This window comes from Psammomys obesus, unplaced genomic scaffold, assembly GCF_907164565.1.
Source record: "Psammomys obesus unplaced genomic scaffold, mPsaObe1.curated_primary_1811, whole genome shotgun sequence".
In the NCBI taxonomy this organism is placed as follows: domain Eukaryota; kingdom Metazoa; phylum Chordata; class Mammalia; order Rodentia; family Muridae; genus Psammomys; species Psammomys obesus.
Window position 1 is genome coordinate 38,968,496 of NW_026585644.1, and position 19,952 is coordinate 38,988,447.

At 41.4% G+C, this 19,952-nt stretch overlaps 1 protein-coding gene and 1 pseudogene across 4 annotated transcripts in view; one reads left to right on the forward strand and one right to left on the reverse strand.

Annotated features, from left to right (window-relative positions):
• Positions 1-5,128, forward strand: part of Ltbp1 (latent transforming growth factor beta binding protein 1) — a 213,294-nt gene extending 208,166 nt beyond the window's left edge. For all 4 annotated transcript variants that reach the window (XM_055618275.1, XM_055618284.1, XM_055618293.1 and 1 more), the window contains 2 exons: positions 3,234-3,383; positions 4,171-5,128. In XM_055618275.1, coding sequence (XP_055474250.1) covers positions 3,234-3,383; positions 4,171-4,352 — 332 coding nt within the window. In that variant the 3' untranslated portion in view covers positions 4,353-5,128. The remainder of the gene's footprint in view (positions 1-3,233; positions 3,384-4,170) is intronic.
• A 12,919-nt stretch (positions 5,129-18,047) lies between these two features.
• On the reverse strand, positions 18,048-18,628 carry LOC129687640 (ATP synthase F(0) complex subunit B1, mitochondrial-like; annotated as a pseudogene).
• Between the last annotated feature and the right edge of the window lie 1,324 nt (positions 18,629-19,952).

Here is a 19,952-nt window from a genome sequence, read left to right on the forward strand (position 1 = left end):
GTGAAATCATGTCCCCTCTAGAAAGGAAGTGCCCCAAAGCCTACAGACAGAGGACCCTATGTGAGGAAACCACACACACACAAACTCGGTGTCCATGGAAGAGACAGTTGTGCTTTTAAATAGGGAAGAGTGAGGTTTGAAAGCACAACAGTTCAGAAGGAAGAGGGTGACTGGCTGGATAGGAACTTAGCTGTATAGTAATAGAGAAATGCTAATTCAGGGACCGCCCTCATTCTCAGGGGATGGGCCTCCCTCAAGCAGCTGTACCACATTCTCTCGTGCTGGATCCTCATCGACCATGGACTCTGGGGCTCAGATTCTAGAGATGCTTTATCATTACAAAAATATTATGAAGTCTTTTCTTCTTTTGGGCCCTGTCACCTGTTTCCAGAGGCCCCCATTTGGTATCGGCCCTGGAATAGCACCCATGAATTTATAGTTGTATTTGGGGTATCTGAGTCCAGGGGGCTTTGTCTTCTTTGCTTACATTTAGGGAGAGAAGATACTCTTTTCATCTCTCTTTTCTTTGAGCTCTTTAGTCAGATCTACAAATCCAATAATCCAAGTGCTGATGAATGAGAGAGAAAGCACAAAGTTTAATTACATTTCCACATAGGTGGGAGAGTTCACTGTACAAGAATAAATTTAAGGAAGTGGCTAGCACGTTCTACTTTGAGGTCTTTAGACAGTGAACAATAAGGTTGTGGATGAAGGATGACACAGGATTATCAACATTACTATAGGATGGTAAGTTCTGTTGATCCCCCGAGAGACTTACAGGTGGATGGGGGAATGGTGAGAAGTTACCGGAAGGTTAGAGTTACTTCCAAGAATTTGTTAATTCGTGTTTACTGCCACCCCAACTACAAACCTCCCCAACCAAGGCTGTTTTCCAGCTTGAGTATGTGAAGGCCCTCTATCCATGGAGAATCTTTACAGTTTCTAGGTAAAGGAAAAAAAGGCAAGCCAGGTATCATGTTCAGAAGTAAACAGTTCCTCAAGTGACTTCGGCTTGAGTCTGAGATGACACACCTTTGACCCCTTCAAAGGCTGCTGTGTTCTGATCATCCAGCAGAGTTAGGAATGCCCTGTTTCTGCCATCCCAGCCAGGCTGATTATCGAGTACTTGTATGACCCCTCTCCGAGGTCACATACTACAAGACAGTTCTAGAAGGTTCCTGTTGTCCCTTCACAGGTCTTCCCAAGGATAATCACTGCCCCATTCCTAATGTTTGTGTTTAGTAGCCTTGCTTTTTTATCAACAAGGCATGGCCCTGAGCCTCTTCAGGAAATAGGCCTGAATGCATCCACAACCACAAGATTATGTTAACATCACATCACAATGAGGGTTAGAGATCAGTAAGCCTACTCTAAAAAAAGGGGTTGAAGGGGTAGGACAAATGTCAAGATCCAAAGAAAGCCCACGAATCCAGAAACAGCAGGTAAGAGTTTAAGCAAGGAACCCTGACACCCCACAGCTTGTCTGTGTGGCTTCTGCCGCATTACAGTCCACATTCTACGACATGCTGAGCTGTCCTGAACTTCTTTTCAACACCGACATGACTCTGAAGCTACAGATACTTCTCCTCAGCCCCGTCTGCTCTCTGGTCAGTAGCAAGAGCTCCTGACTTTGCTGCAGAAAGGACCACACTGAGTAGCCAGTCATGGAGGAGAGGCTAAGTGAGAGTTCTCATCACCTTCATGGTTTGTGGTCTCCATTACCTTCAGTTTGAACAGTGTTTCCCAAACCGGAGTTCATTAGTGCAGAGATGGCCATGTTTTCCTTTGAATGGCTAGATATAGTAATTCTGTAGACTTCTCAGGTCACGTGGTCTCTGTTGTAGCCACTCAGCTGTGCCGTGGCATCACGAAAATAGCCACAGAGGGTTGCAGTAGCTACCCGGATGCAGTGTGTCCCCTTACATAAGCAGGTACCTGGCCAGTGGATCAGGGCTTGCCCACCAGACTTAAAATCCAGAAGGCCTGTTTTAGAGGTCTTCAGTTCCAGTTGTTAATGACACATTTTAATCCCTGTAATAAAATGTAATATTACTAACTGTGACGCTGAAATGGTTTTGCTGTGATACGGTGGATTTGAAAATGCTTTGATAAATCCAGATTTCATTTTAAGTCTGTATTTCTCAAATCAGCCTTATGTGTCTGCTATTTCTTGATGGCCTGTTTCTTTCCTTCTTTAAATTTTGGCAAAGGGCCCTCGCGGGTGTGTTAATTTTTTAAAGTGGGGTTTTTAATGGGCTCCTATGCAAATGAAGAGCTCCTGGCCCTGCATTGTAACAATATTTTGCTGCCACCTGCAGTTCTGTTGGAGAATTATCTCAGAGGCCCAGTATTGCTTAAAGATTCTGGCTGTAATTTTTTATTTAAAGCCGCTTTGTGGAGAGAAGAACTGTGATGGTGTACTTAGAGCATTATGTATTAACAGTTACCATCTCTCTCTCTCTAGGAAGACAGTGAAACAGTTCATGGCTGGTCACGTTGTTCTTATATTGCTAAAAACTCTAGACATCACAAATGGCTTCAGAGCTAAACTATAGAAAGAGCCAAAGAAGAGTTTCTTTGTTTTGTCCTTTATTTGTTTGCTTGTTTTCCGAACACAAGTATGATGTACTTTCCAATTTATCAAGACATTTTTAGTCACTTCTATGGCCTTTATCCCTTGGGCCCTTGTGGAAGGCTCACTGGGAAGCCAGAGTAAATACACCCCACAGGGCACAGCCAGCCTGCTCTTCTTTGTTTCTACAATCCCATCGCATATCCTCCACCCTGGGAGCCTTCTTAGAAAGTTCCTACCAAACACTGATCAGGAAGTCCACTGATCCCATCACAAAAGGCCTTTTGACATCTGTCTACCCTTCTGAAAAGACATGTAAAAACGTTAAAAAAAAATCTCACATTTCTTTTTTTGAAAGAAAAATCCAACCCCATGTTTGTTTTCTCAAAAACTCAAACTTACACCTGCTGTCTCACATTATGTGAGTTTAGTGTAAAGTATTAGAATTCAAGAAGTGGGCTGATTCATGCAAAAAAAAAATTTGAATTCTTTAATGCTTAACATTGCGCACAAGTATACTTGACAGTGAATTTTAAAGCTAACATTAAGGCATCTAAAACAAACATATAAAACCAACCAGATCCTTAATAGTAATGATGCGACCTTCTGTAGGGGAGGACAGTGGACGCTTCTAACCCGGCCCCTGCTTTTTCCCCTGTAGGCTTCTTAAATAGCTTTGAGGAGCTTCAGGCTGAGGAATGTGGCATCCTCAATGGCTGTGAAAATGGCCGCTGTGTGAGGGTCCAGGAAGGCTACACTTGCGATTGCTTTGATGGGTATCATTTGGATATGGCCAAGATGACCTGTGTCGGTAAGAATGACAGTGTCTGATGAGAGACTCTTTCCCTTGGATCCCCTGTGACCAGCTCTAGTCAGCTGAGTCTGCTTCAGGTAGATGGGCGGGGTTGCAGTTTGGGGAGATGAAAAAGGTTCTGGAAATATACATTCAGCATAGCTATGCTTTTGTGTCACAGGACTGTACACAAAAACAAGTTAAGTCAGTCAGTGATACATTCTGAATTTCCTTTATGACAACTAAAACTCAGAGTTATCACCCCCACTTGGGAATCCTTACTGTTTTAGTTTCCTCGGGGCCTGAACCCAGGGCTGTGTGCATGCCAGGCAAGAACTGTACAGTGAAGCTGTGCCTCCAGCCCTACCCCCAATAATGCTGAGTATAGGGGACAGGCCAGAATGTCTCGAGTAATTATTTTGACTTTTGAATTTAAAACTTGACTATTCAATAAGCAATGGTTTCCCCGAGTATGTGCCACAAATATAAAAACATCTAGAAACCATCCCTAGCAGTTAGTTTGGATAAAAATCTTAAGACTCACCATTCACACAGTAGCTTGGCTATATAAAATGCCAAGCTGGCAAAATGTTGACGTTATCAAATAACATGTCAACCCTAGACTCTCCTGGCAGTCTATTTCAATATGCAAGAAGGCTTATGTTGCACATTGACAGAGGTAAAAGCGAGGGGACTGTGTGGTGTATGTGGCCACGAACTGTGGACTGCACCTGGGATGGCACGTGTGTCGCCGGTGGGTGGAGTAAGGTTAGAGATGGCTGACCTGTGCTTTGGTTCATTGCAGATGTCAATGAATGCAGTGAGCTGAATAATCGGATGTCTCTCTGCAAGAATGCCAAGTGCATCAACACAGAAGGCTCCTACAGATGCGTGTGTCTGCCCGGCTACGTACCATCAGACAAGCCCAACTACTGCACACCGCTCAACACTGCTCTGAATTTAGACAAAGACAGTGACCTGGAGTGAAGGAGAAGCTCCGTGACCTATGCCCATATACTCTGCACTGTGTAAAGGAAAAGAGAGAGATGTATACTTGAGACACTGCACCTAATCCAGAGCGTGGCAAAGACAGAAACAACATGGAGTTGAATGAACCCCAAATACAGCGACCAGGTGGAGCAGGACCTGATGGGTGTGACAGACCAAATGGACATTTCTCCAAAAATCCAGTATATATAGTCTGTTCATATGTAAAATTCAATGGAAAAGAGGCAGGACAGGGCTGTTATTTTAAACAGAGGTTGTATTATTATCTTGGTTATTTTTTTTTTTTTTTACTATTGCTTAAATTTGGCTTTTAAATAGTGGTGAAAATGTTTTATATGACTTTTTTCTTTTTGTTGTGCAGTTCCTTGGCTACCGTTTTTTTTCCAATATTAATCTCCAGTGCAAACACCTTTGATGAAATATTGTTAAACTGTATTATAGGTATTATGACACAGGGTTGTGCTGTTCTTTGGTCTGGAGCCTTATAAAAAATGTTGTCTGTCCTGTGGAGCAGGCAGTGATTGTTAAACTTTTATACACATTTGGAGAGGGCGGGGAAACACCTTTGTTTTCAATGTATTAACAGATTTCCTGTCAATTGGATCCCTTTCTTTGACTGAAATGGAAGAGCTTCTTAGCATATATTAGTATTGTGATGTGTAAAGTCAACCCAGAAAAAAATTTAAAAACCTGAACATCCCCCGAATATTTACCCTTGTATGTTATAAGAAAATAAAATCTCCCATTTTTGTAGAAAAGAAAAACCTGTGTGTGACAGAACAAGTTGTATATAACCTTTCCTCTGCCAGCTCCCCCGGCTCTTGTTTTGATATTGTTGTTTGGTTGGTTTGGTTTTCTAGTTTTAGATTTTGTTTTGTTTTTGTTTTGTTTTGTTTTTTTGTTCTGTTTTTGTTTGTTTGTTTGTTTGTTTGTTTTTTATTTTTTGCATGTATCTCTGGCTGTCCTGGACTCCCTTTATAGATCAGGCTGGCCTCAAACTCACAGAGATCTACCTGCCTCTGCCTCCCCAAGTGTTTGGATTACAGGCGTGCACCACTTTTCAGCTCTTGTTTTTAACCAGTGGTCCTCATCAATTTAGGCTTTTATATGTTGGGACTAGTTAGCTACTGTTACAAGTGGCTGATTTCCCTCTGAAGTTCACACATTGAAGTGCCGAATCCCAATGCTTTAGGGTGGGACTCTGTTTTGGAGACAGGATCTCTGAGGAAAGTTATATGAGGCCAGTAGAGTAAACTGTAATCCAAGAGCACAGCTGTCCTTAGGTGACAAGAAGAAAGACCACTTGATGATGGCAAAAATGTGATCAGCTTACAAAGGAGTGAGGCCTCAGAGGAGAAGTCCACCCTGCCACAGACTTTGAACTCCAGAATTCTGAGAAAATAAACTTGAGTTGTTGAACCACCCAGTCCATTGGACTTTGTTAAGGGCCACTCTAGAAAACCAGTACAGGGTTCATATAACAGGAATAATGGACAAAGAGGACCTTTGAAGTCCCAGTCTTTGCTTTTTTTATGAACCACCCCTAGCAGCATTAGCAGCTTCCCAGTATGCACTGAAATTCACATTCCATTTTTACTTTAAAAACAGAACCAAACAAATGGTGCCTCTGCAGACCCTGTGGAAAATTCCCTTAGTGAACACTTTCTTAAGAGGCCTTTGCCTTCTAATGTCTGTAGCAAGTGTGGTGATAACACCTCAAAGATGTAGATTTCCTAACCTTTGGAATCTGTCATAATCAAGGAATGTACTGTCTCAGAAGTCTGCCAGTCCTCTTGGCCCCAAAGAGGAAGATGATCTGGGATTACCTTGGCGGACCTCATGTAATCACTAGGGGTGTCCTTGGAACATTAAATAGTGACAAAACAGAAAGAAAGGACACACAGAGGCATGACATGGAAGAGGTCAGGTAGAGCAAGAAAGTGCCTCAGCCCACCACTAACAGGTAAAGGACATGAACTGAAGATGTGGAGAGCCACTGGGAGCTGAGACAAGGAGAGGGCTCTTCATAGGCAATCTAGAACTGAAGACAGCACTGTCTATACCTGACACCCTAATTTCAGCCCAGAGATTATGTGTGAACCTCTCACCAACTAATTTGTAAGATAACTGTGTGTTGTTTCATGTGACTAAGTTTATGACAATAGAAAGTTAATGTCATGCTAAAGCTGCATAGAAACTTAGCATGTTCATGTAGGAGAAAAGAATGGTTGGGTTTTGCCCCCCAAGAAAAGATGCCTGAGGGCTTGAGAGATGGCTCACACAACTAAGGACCAAAGTTTGATTCCCAGACATAGCGACATGCATTTTTAGTCTCAGTGCTGGATTGAATGACACAGGCAGCTCCCTGGGGCTTGCTATCCAGCTAGTCAACTGGGAAAGCTCCAGGCCAGTGAGAGACTGGGTCTTAAAAAAAAAAAGTGAACAAAGCCAGGCATGGTGGTACATGCCTCTAATCCCAGCATTTGGGAGACAGAGGCAGGTGGATCTCTGTAAGTTTGAGGCAAGCATGGTCTACATAGTGAGTTCTAGGATAGCCAGGGATACATAGAGAAACCCTGTCTCAAAAAACAAACAAACAGAAAATACCCAACCAAGCAAATAAACACTAAAGGAAACAACTACCAAACCCACCAATCTGAAAAACCCAAGGTGACTGCACCTGAGGAATAGTATCCAAAGTTGTCCTCTGGTTGCCACAGGCACGCACACACATTAATACAAAGGTGCATCTGTATGCAAATATCACACACACTCAATTTTTAAAATTTATAGTATGATCTCACAACTTAGCTTTAGTATTTTTCATACCAACAAACTAACCTGTGACTCTAAAATAGGTGTTTTGTCAAAAATTCTGCTATGTAGGACATAAGGTTTATAAACATGGAATTGAATCAATAGTATAAGAAGTTACCATTGAAATTGGTGTTTGTAAACTACTTTGTGGAAACTATATAATAACAGAATATTCTAAACAGGGTCTTTGCTAGACTTAAGATGGCAGAATACAGATGCCCTGCACTTAACTCCTTTAGCAATATCCAAATTAACAACTGCATATATTTTGAAAGAAGAGAAGAATACTGAAAATAAAGCTTCAGAACCTTCAGAAATTCAGAGACCCAAGGAAACAACAGAAAAAGAGAAGTAAAAGTCTCACACACTTGTGGCTCACTTAGAAAAGTAACTTAAAAAAAAGAAGAGTAACTTGAAATCCGTGCAATAGTCTCCCTTTGGGAAAGGACTTTGCATCATCTCCCAATACATCCCACAGTGTGATAAAGCTGGAACCCATCTCAAAAAGTGAGACACTAAGTTAGTATGTCTCTGGGCTTCACAAACCTCTGCGTATTTTCATCTCTGAGAGTCTATGGCACTGGCATGGAGTTACAGCTCCCTTTCAAACTCATCTCAACCCAGCAGAATGACTTTGATCTAAGCCCCCTGAGTACTTTGCACTGTAGGAGATCGATGTTTCCATATGGGGAAGAGTGAGATCTAGGAGGCGAAGAAGCTTGCCCTCAGAGACCATGGTGTGATCTGCCATGCTTACACTCATTTCATGCCAGGACTGAAGACCAGCACCCACACAATCCCTATCACTCCCCCTTTGTCCTGTGCTCAGAGGCTTATGGCTGAAGGATAAAACAGGAACACAAGGACTTTGGAGCACTGTCCCTCACACGGGGCTCCAAGTATCATTCCATATTAGGGTGCACTCAGCTAGGGAGAGCCAGGAGCAGTTTTTCTGTGATCCACATGCCTTCCTTTTCTGCTTGTTTTCAGGCAAGCACTACCTCCAATGGACTTACAGGTTGAAAAACCTTGGCTGCCACCTACTTCATGGCAATGCTTCCAAAGGGAGTCACAAGAGGAATTTGCCCAGTTTTGATCGGAATATTACAATTGGGAAAGCATTTCATTGATATTTCAGAGATGAGCATATTGTTATTTCTGCCATTTCTCCTATGCTGTTCAAGTCACCCGGCCCCCATATATAAGTCTTGACAGCAGCACATAGTCAAGAAAATCTCTATAGGCTTGGAAGGAATGGAATGAGATATTCTAGGCCCTTAAAACACTAAGACTAAAGATCTGGAGAGGATAGGAACTCCACAAGGAGAGCAACAGAATCAGAAAATTTGAACACAAGGGTCTTCCCAGAGACTCATACTCCAGCCAAGTACCAGGCATGGAGATAACCTAGAACCCCTGCACAGATATAGCCCATGGCAGTTTAGTGTCCAAGTGGGTTACATAGTAATGGGAAGAGGGACTGTCTCTGACATAATCTGATTGGCCTGCTCTTTGATCACCTCCCTCTGAGGGGGGAGCAGCCTTACCAGGCCACAGAAGATGACAATGCAGCCACTCCTGATGTTATCTGATAGACTAAGATCAGAAGGAAGGAGAGGAGGACCTCCCTCATCAGTGGACTTGGGGAGGGGCATGCGTGAAGAAGGGGGAGGGAGGGTGGGATCAGGAGGGGAGGAGGGAGGGGTTTATGGGGGGATACAAAGTGAATAAAGTATAATTAATAAAATAAAATAAAATAAAATTTAAAATAAACACAAAGACTGTGGTTTAATACTCCATATCACTAGCCTTCAGAAATGAAGTAAAAATAAAGTCATTTCAAGACGGGACAATGTTTTTTGAGGGGCCTCATAAACAGCTGACCAGCCTTTAAAAAGATACTTAAGGGAGTCCCAATCTAAACTTACAAACATGTAAATATCAAGTCCAAAAAGAAAATTAAGTACACAAGAGAAAAACAGAAGAACTTAATATTATTGGTGCAGTAAAACATGATACTACAAAGAAGGAGAGAGGAAAAACAAGGAATGTCCAAAACAACTAGGAGAAAATGACAGGAGTGAACCCCTACCTATCAATACAATGTTTTAAATGAAGTGTCATTTTCAATTAAAAGACTGAATGGATATAAAAAGTAAAACCAAGAAGCTCCCCTCACTAGCAGACACGCACAGAGAAGAGGGGGAAGGGATGAAAAGATAGATTACAGTCAATGTAATCTATGTAATCTTCAATGTAACAATGTGTCTCAAAGATTGAACAAAAGTAGACCAAACCCAAGATTGGTAGAAGTGACAGATGGCAAATATCAGTGCAAAAATAAACTGGAGACTGAAGACATAAATGCTTCCACACCAGTACAGCATGGCAAGCTGATGTTTCCGCACATGGGGGTTGCTTCGGGGATCCTGGCCGGTAATTCAGACAGCTATGCCACTGAAGAAGTCTACTCTTCCTACTCATTGTTAACCACTTCTTATCCTCAGGGAGAGGAAGGGCCTCACGCATCCCGTGGATTTCATGAGTCTTCTTCATCTTCAGAAAGGGATGTTAGTGGGCCCCATCTTGTGAGGGTCTTGTGTAACCACATCTGGCTTCACAGCAGCAGCTTCACCGTGTCCAGAGTGCGAAGTTCCACAACACTCCACCCTTCCTTTGACTCATACATTCTTTCTGCTCTCTTCTGTGATGCCCTCTGAAACTTGAAGAGGATGATACAGGTATACGATTATTTTCTTCCATTTGGGCTAATCATTGGACCACCAAGCCACAGCAAGAGTCTTTTATTCTCAGGATTTTCACTGGCTATGAGTTTCCATAGTTACCACTATCCATTGAAAAAGGAAATTTCCCTGCCAACCCAACATGGACAATGACAATTATCTATGGACATGCATACAACCGTCTAGAAAGAAATTTAATGGCCACATCACATCCATTTACCAAAAGAGTAGGAACATCCTCCCCATTGAAGTCTAGGACCTTTGCTGTTGCAGAGTTTTGTCCTGGCTTACAGTACAAAACATGGGTTTCCTTCTATGGAATGGGCTTTAAAGCCAACAGAAAGCTATTGGATATGTCCATAACACTTGTGCCACTGCTGCTCCAGTGCGGTTACCTTACCTGGCATGTTGGCAGAGTACTATGAAAAGTCGATATTTTAATGGGGCATTCTTCACAAACAGACTGCATAGTGCCTTTTGGCATTTTGAAAGCCAACAGCTGGGGTAAAGGTGGGAGAGAGAGCTTCCAGCTCAGCCCTAGCTGGACATTTCTCTATGTCCTGCAACCGAAGTGTGTAGTATCTTCAGCAATAGATTGGTATTATCTATTAGTAGATCTGACCTGCAAGCAACTGCAGTGGCAATAACCTGTTTGGTTTGTGGGCCCTCAAGGATCTCCCTGGCAAACAACTTTTAACGAAGTAATCTACTCTAGGCATAGGGTTATTGTGTAGTTCAAATGCTGATTTCTATTCTCCTCATATTTGATTGCAATCCTTATTCTGAGAACCTCTTGTCTCAATGCTGTGCAAACACTGTTCCCCAGTTGTCCCCTGGCATACCAATAAAAATGTTTACAGCCAATCGCTGAGCAGGGTAGAGAACAGGGCTGGACATTCTGCCAGCCAGGGGAGGATGAGTTAGAGGAGGAGGTAGGAGATTCAGCCTTGGGAGAGGTCTAAGAGATATCAAAAAAGCAGCTGGAGCAGAAAAGCTACAAACTGCAAGTATCTCTGGGATGTATGCTAGAAGGAAACTAGATTAGTTTGGAGGGTTACAAATAAAGTAATAACTGCTTGGTAATTGTGTTGTGACACTTATTATTAAGCAAATATAAAAGAGTGTCAATTATGTGTGATAGCCGAGTTAAGAGAGAAACTGAGAAACACAGTTAAAAAAAATAACTTTAATAATCTACCTATGGCACAAAATTTAAGTCACACCTTATGGTTTCTGGGAGTGCCTTTTTCTACTCATGCAAGGTACCGTCTGGGTTTAAACTCATAATCAATTCCTATTTTCTTTTTACACATTAGCATCTCTCCCAAGTTGAGGAGACTCCAGTTTTGGTTTTGAGTCTTGCTATTAATGGTCGAAGCATCTCTCTAGCCTTTGAGGAGTGCCCTTTAACCATTCTTTTAACATTTCTTGCAGAACAGATCTGGTAAAGGAATATTTCTTCAGCTAATTTATTTGATGATGTCTTTATGCCCTTGTCATTTTCATTCCTTTTCTTTTTTTCTTTTTATTTTTATTTTGTTTTTCAAGACAGGGTTTCTCTGTGTAGACTTGGCTATCCTGGAACACACTCTGTAGACCAAGCTGACCTCAAACTCACAGAGATCTGCCTGCCTCTGCCACCCAAGTGATGGAATTAAAAGAAAAGTATGTGCCAAAGCCGAGCGGCTCTCTTTGTCATTTCTATAGGGTAGCTTTGTCAAATAAAATATTTTTGTCTAAGAATCTTTTCATTCAGAACTGTGACGATCTCATGTCCCTTTCTCCTACACTGTAAGGTTTCCACTAAGAAGTATACTGTTGAATGAAGTGGGAAAGCTTTATATGTTGTTTATTTTCTTTTGTAACCTTGGGAATCTTTTATTTATCATTCCTCTTTGAGAGTTCAATTAAAGATGTTTTTGAGTTACTTCTTTTTGGTTTTTAGAGACTGGAATCCTCTGTGTAGCTTTGGCTGTCCTGGACTCGATTTGCAGATCAGGCTGGCCTCGAACTCAACAGCGATCTGCCTGCCTTTGCCTTTTTGAGTGCTGAGATTACAGGTGTGCACCACCATGCCTGGCTTAGGGTTACATCTTGTTGAGTTAAAGTTTGCTGGTGATCTGCACCTGGATATGTGCATCCCCCTCTGTTTTTGAGAAAATTTCCTGCTATTCCCAACAACTATTCTACCTACTTCTGGAGACTGAACCTAGGTTCTCCTGCTTGCTAGGCAAGTGTCCTACCACTGAATTACATTCCCAAATGGTTTCTTTGAATAAACCTTGTACCACTTTGTCATCCTTAAGTTTTCTTGAGCTCCAATCACCTGAATATTTGCTCACTTAATACTCTCTCAACGTTTTTATCCTTCTTTTTCCTCCAACTGTATATTTTATAGAACCCATCTTCAAGGTCATTTATTTTTTTCTACTATTTGATCTGTCCTATTATAGCTGCCTTTCACTATGTTTTTACTAAGTCTAGTTTTCTGTTGAAGAATTTGGATTTTGTTTTGTTTTGTTTTGTTTTTGAGACAGGGTTTCTCTGTGTAGCCCTGGCTATCATGAATCTCACTCTGTAGTTCAGGCTGGCCTTGGACTCAGAGAAGATCTGCCTGCCTCTGCCTCCCAAGTGCTGGCATTAAAGATGTAACCCACCATCACCCAGAAAAGAATTTAAATATTTAAAAATTGCTTCCATTTATTAAAATGATTCTATGTGGTTTAAGCTTAATGAGTTCCCTTAAAATTGCTGTTTTAAAGTCTTTGAGAATTTTACACATACTGATCACCCTGTAGTTAGTTTCTGGCACCTTCTGAGGTGAGGTCATGATTTCCTGAATTTTGTTGATGCTTGTTGCTAGGCAACATCGTCTGCTCCAGATTGCTTAATCTGGCTTTGTTATCTTCTTTACTAAAGCCCTCAGTAAGAGACTGCTCTTCTTCAAGCCTGTTGTCATGCTATTTCAACACTGGGTTGTATCCACGTCCAGATTTTCTGAGAGTATGCTGTTGGTGTGTTGCTGGTATTTCAGTGCCATAGGAAAATCAAGCCTGTTTCTCCCAGCTTCACTGTTAGTGTCCTGTTCAGAAAGAACCAGGATGGTATCTATATGCAGTAGCCTGTCTTCTTTAGTTGCAGTAGCCCTAAATACATTATCCATGGTTACTGGCTGGCTTGTGAGGCTCTGACTAACATTGGCCAAACTCATCATGAATGAACTATCTCCAATTTCTTAAGTCATAATTGTTGCTAACAAAGCCATCAAATTGTTTCATACTCTGAGCCCACATCCTGCTAAGGTCAGCGTAGCACTTAGCTAGGAACAAAACATACACTGACATGGCTTTCTATTGCTCAGGTGAACTCATGCCTAAGACCACTGGTACAAGCCACAGGTGATGCCAGTTGGAATAGAAGTGGGATGGACTGAAGTTTCTTGTGTTCCACAGGCTCCATCTGCAGGCTGGCCTCAGGATTAGGCTGTGAGGATCTTCTCTGTGTGAGGTCTGATTAACCCAGCACTGAGCTTCAGGGTAAAGTCTGTTTTAACTATTGTCATCATCTGTGGCAGTTGCACTCATGAACTCACTGTAGCTGTAGTCACCTGCACGAAACCTGCAGAAGACTGAGCTCAACCTTTTGTCATGAGAGAGGAAAAGGCTCAGAGGTACCATCCATCACTGAGAGATTATTAACAGTTAATGGTGTCTCGGGGAGGGCATGTCACTCTTCTCAGTGGGATAGCTCAGGCTTTAGTAACCTCCCATTTATGCTGATGTAAACAAATATAATTAAACTCAGTGGATTATACACACAGAAGACATGAAGGTAGATGTCTTTTGTGTGTATAACCCACTGAACGTTGCTTTAGGGAGAAGAATGGTTTCAGCAGAAGGAGCAGGGATGAGAGAGGGTAATGGAGCATGCAAATCTATTTTATACATGTGTGAAACTCTCAAAGAATAATCAAACAAGAATGCATTAATATGGAGGCACAAAAGATTCAGAATCACTGAATACCTCTATAAAAAGAACATCCCTCTATAAAAAGAACAAGGATGAAGGCTTCACTCTCCTTGATTTGAAGACTGACTACAGAGACACAGTAACTAACACCACATGATATCAGAATTAAACAGACTCCCAGACCATGAAACAGAACAGGGATTGTAGAAATAAATCCACATGTACTGAGCCAACTGATTATCCCCCAAAATATTTACAGCATATACTGGAGAAAGCCTCTTCAATAAATTTACTGTGAAAAGATGTCCACATGCAAAAATGAAGATCTGGCTCTTATCTCTCACCCTGTAAGAAAACCAACTGAAAATACAGCAAAGTTTCAAATTCAAGACCTGAAATTAGTAGAAGAAAATGTCCTAGAAACACTTCAAGAGATTGACCAAGGCAATGCTTAGTCTAGACTCCCAAATCATTAGAAACAGAAGCAAAAAATATACAACTGTGAACTCAGAAAAAAAAATGATAGAGTGAAGACAACCTATGCTATAGGAGGAGACATTTGCCAACTATTCCTCTCACAGAATAAGTGAGAACCTTGAAAAATCTTAACAAAAAAGTAAGTAATACAGTTTAAAATGGGCAGATGACCTGAAGAGACTCGTTAGTGATCCAGACTCTGCCTACAGTGAAGGCCACTCTTCATTAAAATGTTTGCCTTCTGAAGTCTACATATGACATTTGGGACTACAAGAGGAATAAATGAAGTCATTCCTTTTGGGTCCAGAAAAATGTAACCAAAATACTCTCAGTAAGTTAGTTACCACCCCATGTTCATCACTTGAATGAAAGGCATCAGGGCTTTGCTGGGGAGGACCTGGAGACATACTGTACCTTCTGTACCATCCCGCTTTCCTGACAGCATCACCACTGGATGGCAGTAAGAATCCTCCAATTTCGCTCTGTTCTCTTGTCAAACTAAGGTGCCCTTTGTCCAATGAAGAATCCCATGCTTTGGCAGTTAACTTTTACCAGAACATCCTTATGTAAAATGCATTTAACATATAAGACTTGAGATAAAAAAAAAAAATTTAAACTAGGGAAAAAATACAAATTGTGCTCAAAACGAGATTAAGACATTTCAATAACAGTTAATATTAGACAATTTCCCAGGTAGTTAAAGTGAATGGTCACTCCGCTATTTAAACATCAAATTAGGTGGAAAATGTTGTGGTATAGATCATACAAGTTCTCCTAGAGACTATAAACCTTTAAAATTTGGCAGAATAAGATTCTGGAAAGGACATGGGTATTCTCTCTCACTGATTACCTCCAGCTTTGAATAAATTTCCAGAACAGACCTTCAAACCACAATTCAAAATTCTCTGTATCTAAAAATGAACTCATTACCTTAATCTCCAAGCTTTTTTATCCAAATGCTCGACAAAAATTAATTGAAACATGTAGACTAGCACTAGGTATTAGAAATATAGCAGTACTCAGGACACTCAAGGATATCACAGTCATGGAGCTCAAAAGTACTGCCTTGCCTAGATCTGAGAGTCACTTCCTGCCACTCCATCTCCCTCAGCCAGTTAATAACAGGCAGTATTTATTCCCCTTCCTAGATATCTCTGGATTCCATCTATGTCTCATCATTTCCACTTTGAACCAATCTTAACATGTCTTCCTGGCTTTGGGTGTGCCTAGAGTATTATCCATATCCTCATTCCTGAGGCCTCCGAGATCCTAATCCTCATGCCCTCCTTGAACAGGATGTAGAGTTTGTTCACTTATTCCACATGGCAAGGAAATGCCAACAGGCATCCCAGAGCATCCCCTGGGTGCCAACCGTGTTCTTTCCTGTTCCATCATGCAGCCACAATCCTCACTCCTGTGTACTGCATCGACATGACTGAGATGTGGCAGTCTTCCAGTTCCCCATCACATCACGTTTCTGGGATGGCTCCTGCCACTGCTGCAGGTTAAGTTTCTCACAAAGTAGATGGGCACACAGGAATTGAATCACAGAATGTTCTTCGGAATCATTTTCCTGGAAGATAGAAGAGAGTAATCAATACATGGAGTACAAGAAGATGGATGATGACAAAGCAGTTTCAAAAGACGGTCCACCTCATTGAGATCTTAAGTTCTGCTGTTTAAAGGTTTGTGATAAAACAAATACTGAATGGCATCCAGGTAACCTTGTGTGTCATTCACCTTGACATGTTGGTATCAGCTTTGATGTATTGACTCTTTAATGAAGGGAACAGCAGTTGAACACCATTTATGAAGGGTTCTGGCAAGGCTCCCTGAATTCAGTGACTGTGTTTCAACAGTATTCTCACAAATGCTAGTTTTATTTGAGCCTTTTAAATAGATTTTTGTTTATTTCCTTCATATTTACTGCTTGAACCTAGTGCCTTATACACCAGACAAGTGCAATTCAACTGCATCTATTCAATTCAAACAGCATCTATTTATTTATTTATTTTCTTTCTTAACAGTCACACAAAGAACAATTCTTATGGAATGTACCTACTAAAATATAATCTAATAAGTACCAGAAGCTGAGACAGGCTAAAAACATTCGTTCTTTGACGTGAATGTATGGCTAATATTAATTTATATTAATATTTGTTTCTGCAGCATTTTCTACTTGTCATCTCCAAAAGAATTGCTGAGGAAGGAATGCACTGTAGTTCACTGATCTTTTGCCTTACAGTCATAGCAGTTTTTTGTTTTTTTTTTTTTTTTTAATTTGTGGCAGAAAAAAAATGCACAGTAGTTTATGGCTTTTGTTGCTTAATTGTAAAATATAAAGCCTCAAAGGGAGCTTCTTTTCTGTTTTGTTTTTGTTTTTGCTTCGTTTTGTTTTTTTAAGACAGGGTTTTTCGTATAGTCTTGGACTCACTTTGTAGATCAGGTTGGCCTCACACTCACTCACAGAGATCCACTTGCCTCTGCCTCCCCAAGTGCGGGGATTACAGGCATGCACCACCATGCCTGGCTTCCAAGGGAGCTTCTAAGTAATTATCAGATTTTGTGCATCATATTAAAAGCCCAGTTTGTTCTGCATAACTTTAAAAATCTCTGGGAAAATTCATGGAGCTTGTCATGCTGTTCAAGTGTTTGGCTTTTGAGTATTTTGCTAACTAAGATGACATACTGCTCTAGACGTATTATACCAGGCACCTGGAAAGAAGTTTGTCACTGATGGTAGTGCATATAAGTTTGTATTTCAAGAGGCCGAGCACGAAGGCAGGGTCTATGTCTGTACTTCAGACTAGCATGACATCCAACCCCTGCTTCTCCTGCCTCAACCATCTGAGTGCTGGTTTGCATGTATGCATCATGACACCAGCTCTCTTTATGATGAGTTCAGATGGACAGATTAGCATGGACTACTCCATTCTGATTTGATGATTTACACACACATAAACACACACACACACACACACACACACACACACACACACACACACCTTTCTTCCTTCATTCACTTTTGTATCCTTACTTGGCTGTTGAAGAGTTTATGTCTTGAGTAGGAAGATTTTGACTTGCATTTTATTTAGGTTTATTTTGTTTTTGTTTGTGTTGTATTTTATTTTATTTTTGAGACATGGTCTTTTTGTAGCATCGGCCATCCTAGAACTCAGTAGGTGTACCACGCTATCTTCAAACTCAGAGGCCTTCCTGCCTTTACCTCCCAAGTGCTGGTATTAAGGCATGCACCACCAAACTTGGCTTCTTTTTTTTCTAATTGAACCCATGGCCTCACACATCTAGGCAAATACTCTAGCACTCAGCTATATCTTGTGTTTTCTTCCTTTCACCGGTGTCTTTTTTGTATTTTTTTTTCTGTTTCAAATGTCACTTTACTGTAAGATAGTATAACTAATTACAGATTTAAACTATAACTTGGTCATTTTAGTCAGGCAGCAAGTTGCTGCAAATTGCTTATTCAAAAGTGATCGTCACTCAACTCCCGATACAGAGGAAGGATCAGAAATACCTTACTGGCCAATACGGTTAAGCCACTAAATGGACCTTGATCATTTCTTAGGAAAGGTACACTGTAAGATTTCTTCACACAGACTAGTTCTCATTTAAGTTAACTCTCTGGCCGTCTTTGTGGTAGATACATTCACATACCTGACTGAGCTTGAGCCTTCTTTGAGAGCATCTTTACATCCTGAATGCACTTGGCAATGCTCTCCTTTTCCTGCTGTGCAGAAATGCTCTGCACCACACACTTCTCCACCCAGTCTATCATGTACTCTTGCTCCTTGAGATGCATCATGTCCTGTACAGAAATGTGATAGTCCAGGTGATTCTTTACCTTCTTATATGCTCTATTCTCGGTAAGCGACCTCCAAGGTCAGGACAATGTTATTCCTCTGAAGGTCAAGGAAGTACTGGTGCTTCTGAACCAGCGCCTGCTGTGTCTTCTCCATGTCAATTGCTTCCTGGATTTGTTTGATGGTCAACTGCTTTACTTCTTCCAGTTCAGCATTTTTTTTTTTTTGCTCATTAAGTTTATCAATAAATTCTCTAATAGAGGCACCATATTTCTTAATCATATAGACCATCAGCCCTACTGCTGATATGCTAGAGAAGGTTGCTGTGGTAATCACATATTTCTTTGGATTAAAAAAAAAAATACAAGCAAAGCCCAGTTCCAAGCACGTAGGGTCCTGTTGCACCGTGAATGAAGAACATGGCCATCCTGGGACCAGGGATATTGCAAGCAACAAAGGTCTTTCATACAGGACAGCCACATCTTACCCCTGTACCACCTCTTCCTGAATATGGGGGGAAAGTATGTCTTGGGCTGATTCCTGAGGAATTTTTCTAATTCCTTTGGTGTATTTCTAAAAATATAATTTATTTAATTTTATATGCATCGGTGTGAAGGTGTCAGATCCCTTGGAACCAGAGTTACAGACAGTTGTGAGCTGTCATGTGAATGCTGGGAACCTAGGTCTTCTGGAAGAGCAGACAGCACTCTTAACCACTGAGCCATCTCTCCAGCCCCTGTTGTATTTCTTTTTGAGAGAGGATCTCACGTGGTTCAGGCTGGCTTTGAACTCACTACACAACCAGGGATGACCCTAAACATCATATTCTCCTGCCTTAGCCTGCCCAATTCAGGGAAAACAAACATGTACCGCTGCCTGTTTATGCAGTGACGGGGATTAAACCCTGGGTTTTATTGGGGCCAGACAAGCACTCTAACAAGTTACATCTGCAGCCTATTCACTTGTATTTTAAATGAAAACTTAGAGAAAGAAATTCTTTTTTTTTTTTTATAATCTTTTATTTATTTTTTATTAATTACACTTTATTCATTTTGTATCCCCCCATAAGCCCCTCCCTCCTCCCCTGCCGATCCCACCCTCCCTCCCCTTTCTGCATGCATGCCACTCCCCAAGTCCACTGATAGGGGAGGTTCTCCTCTCCTTTCTGATCTTAGTCTATCAGTTCTCATCAAAAGTGGCTGCATTGTCCTCTACCGTGGCCTGGTAAGGGGGAGGTGATCAAAGAGCAGGCCAATCAGATTATGTCAGAGGCAGTCCCTCTTCCCATTACTATGTAACCCACTTGGACACTGAACTGCCATGGGCTACACCTGTGCAGGGGTTCCAGGTCATCTCCACAAATAGTCCTTGGTTGGAGTATGAGTCTCTGGGAAGTTCCCTGTGTTCAAATTATCTTGTTCTGTTGCTCTGCTTGTGGAGTTCCCGTTCCCTCCAGCTCTTACTATTTCCCACTTCTTACATAAAATTCCATTCACTCTGCCCATCAGTTGGCCATCAGGCTCAGCATCTGCTTTGACAGTCTATACTGCAGAAGCTTTCAGAGGCCCTCTGTGGCAGGTTTCAAGGTTGTTTCCTGTTTTCTTCTGGCTTTCAGAGGCCCTCTGTAGCGGGTTCCGAGGTTGTTTCCTATTTTCGTTTTCTTCTGATGTACATCCTCTTTGCCTTTCAGGATGGGGATTGAACATTTTAGTTAGGGTCCTCTCTTTTGCTTAGTTTGTTTAGATGTACAG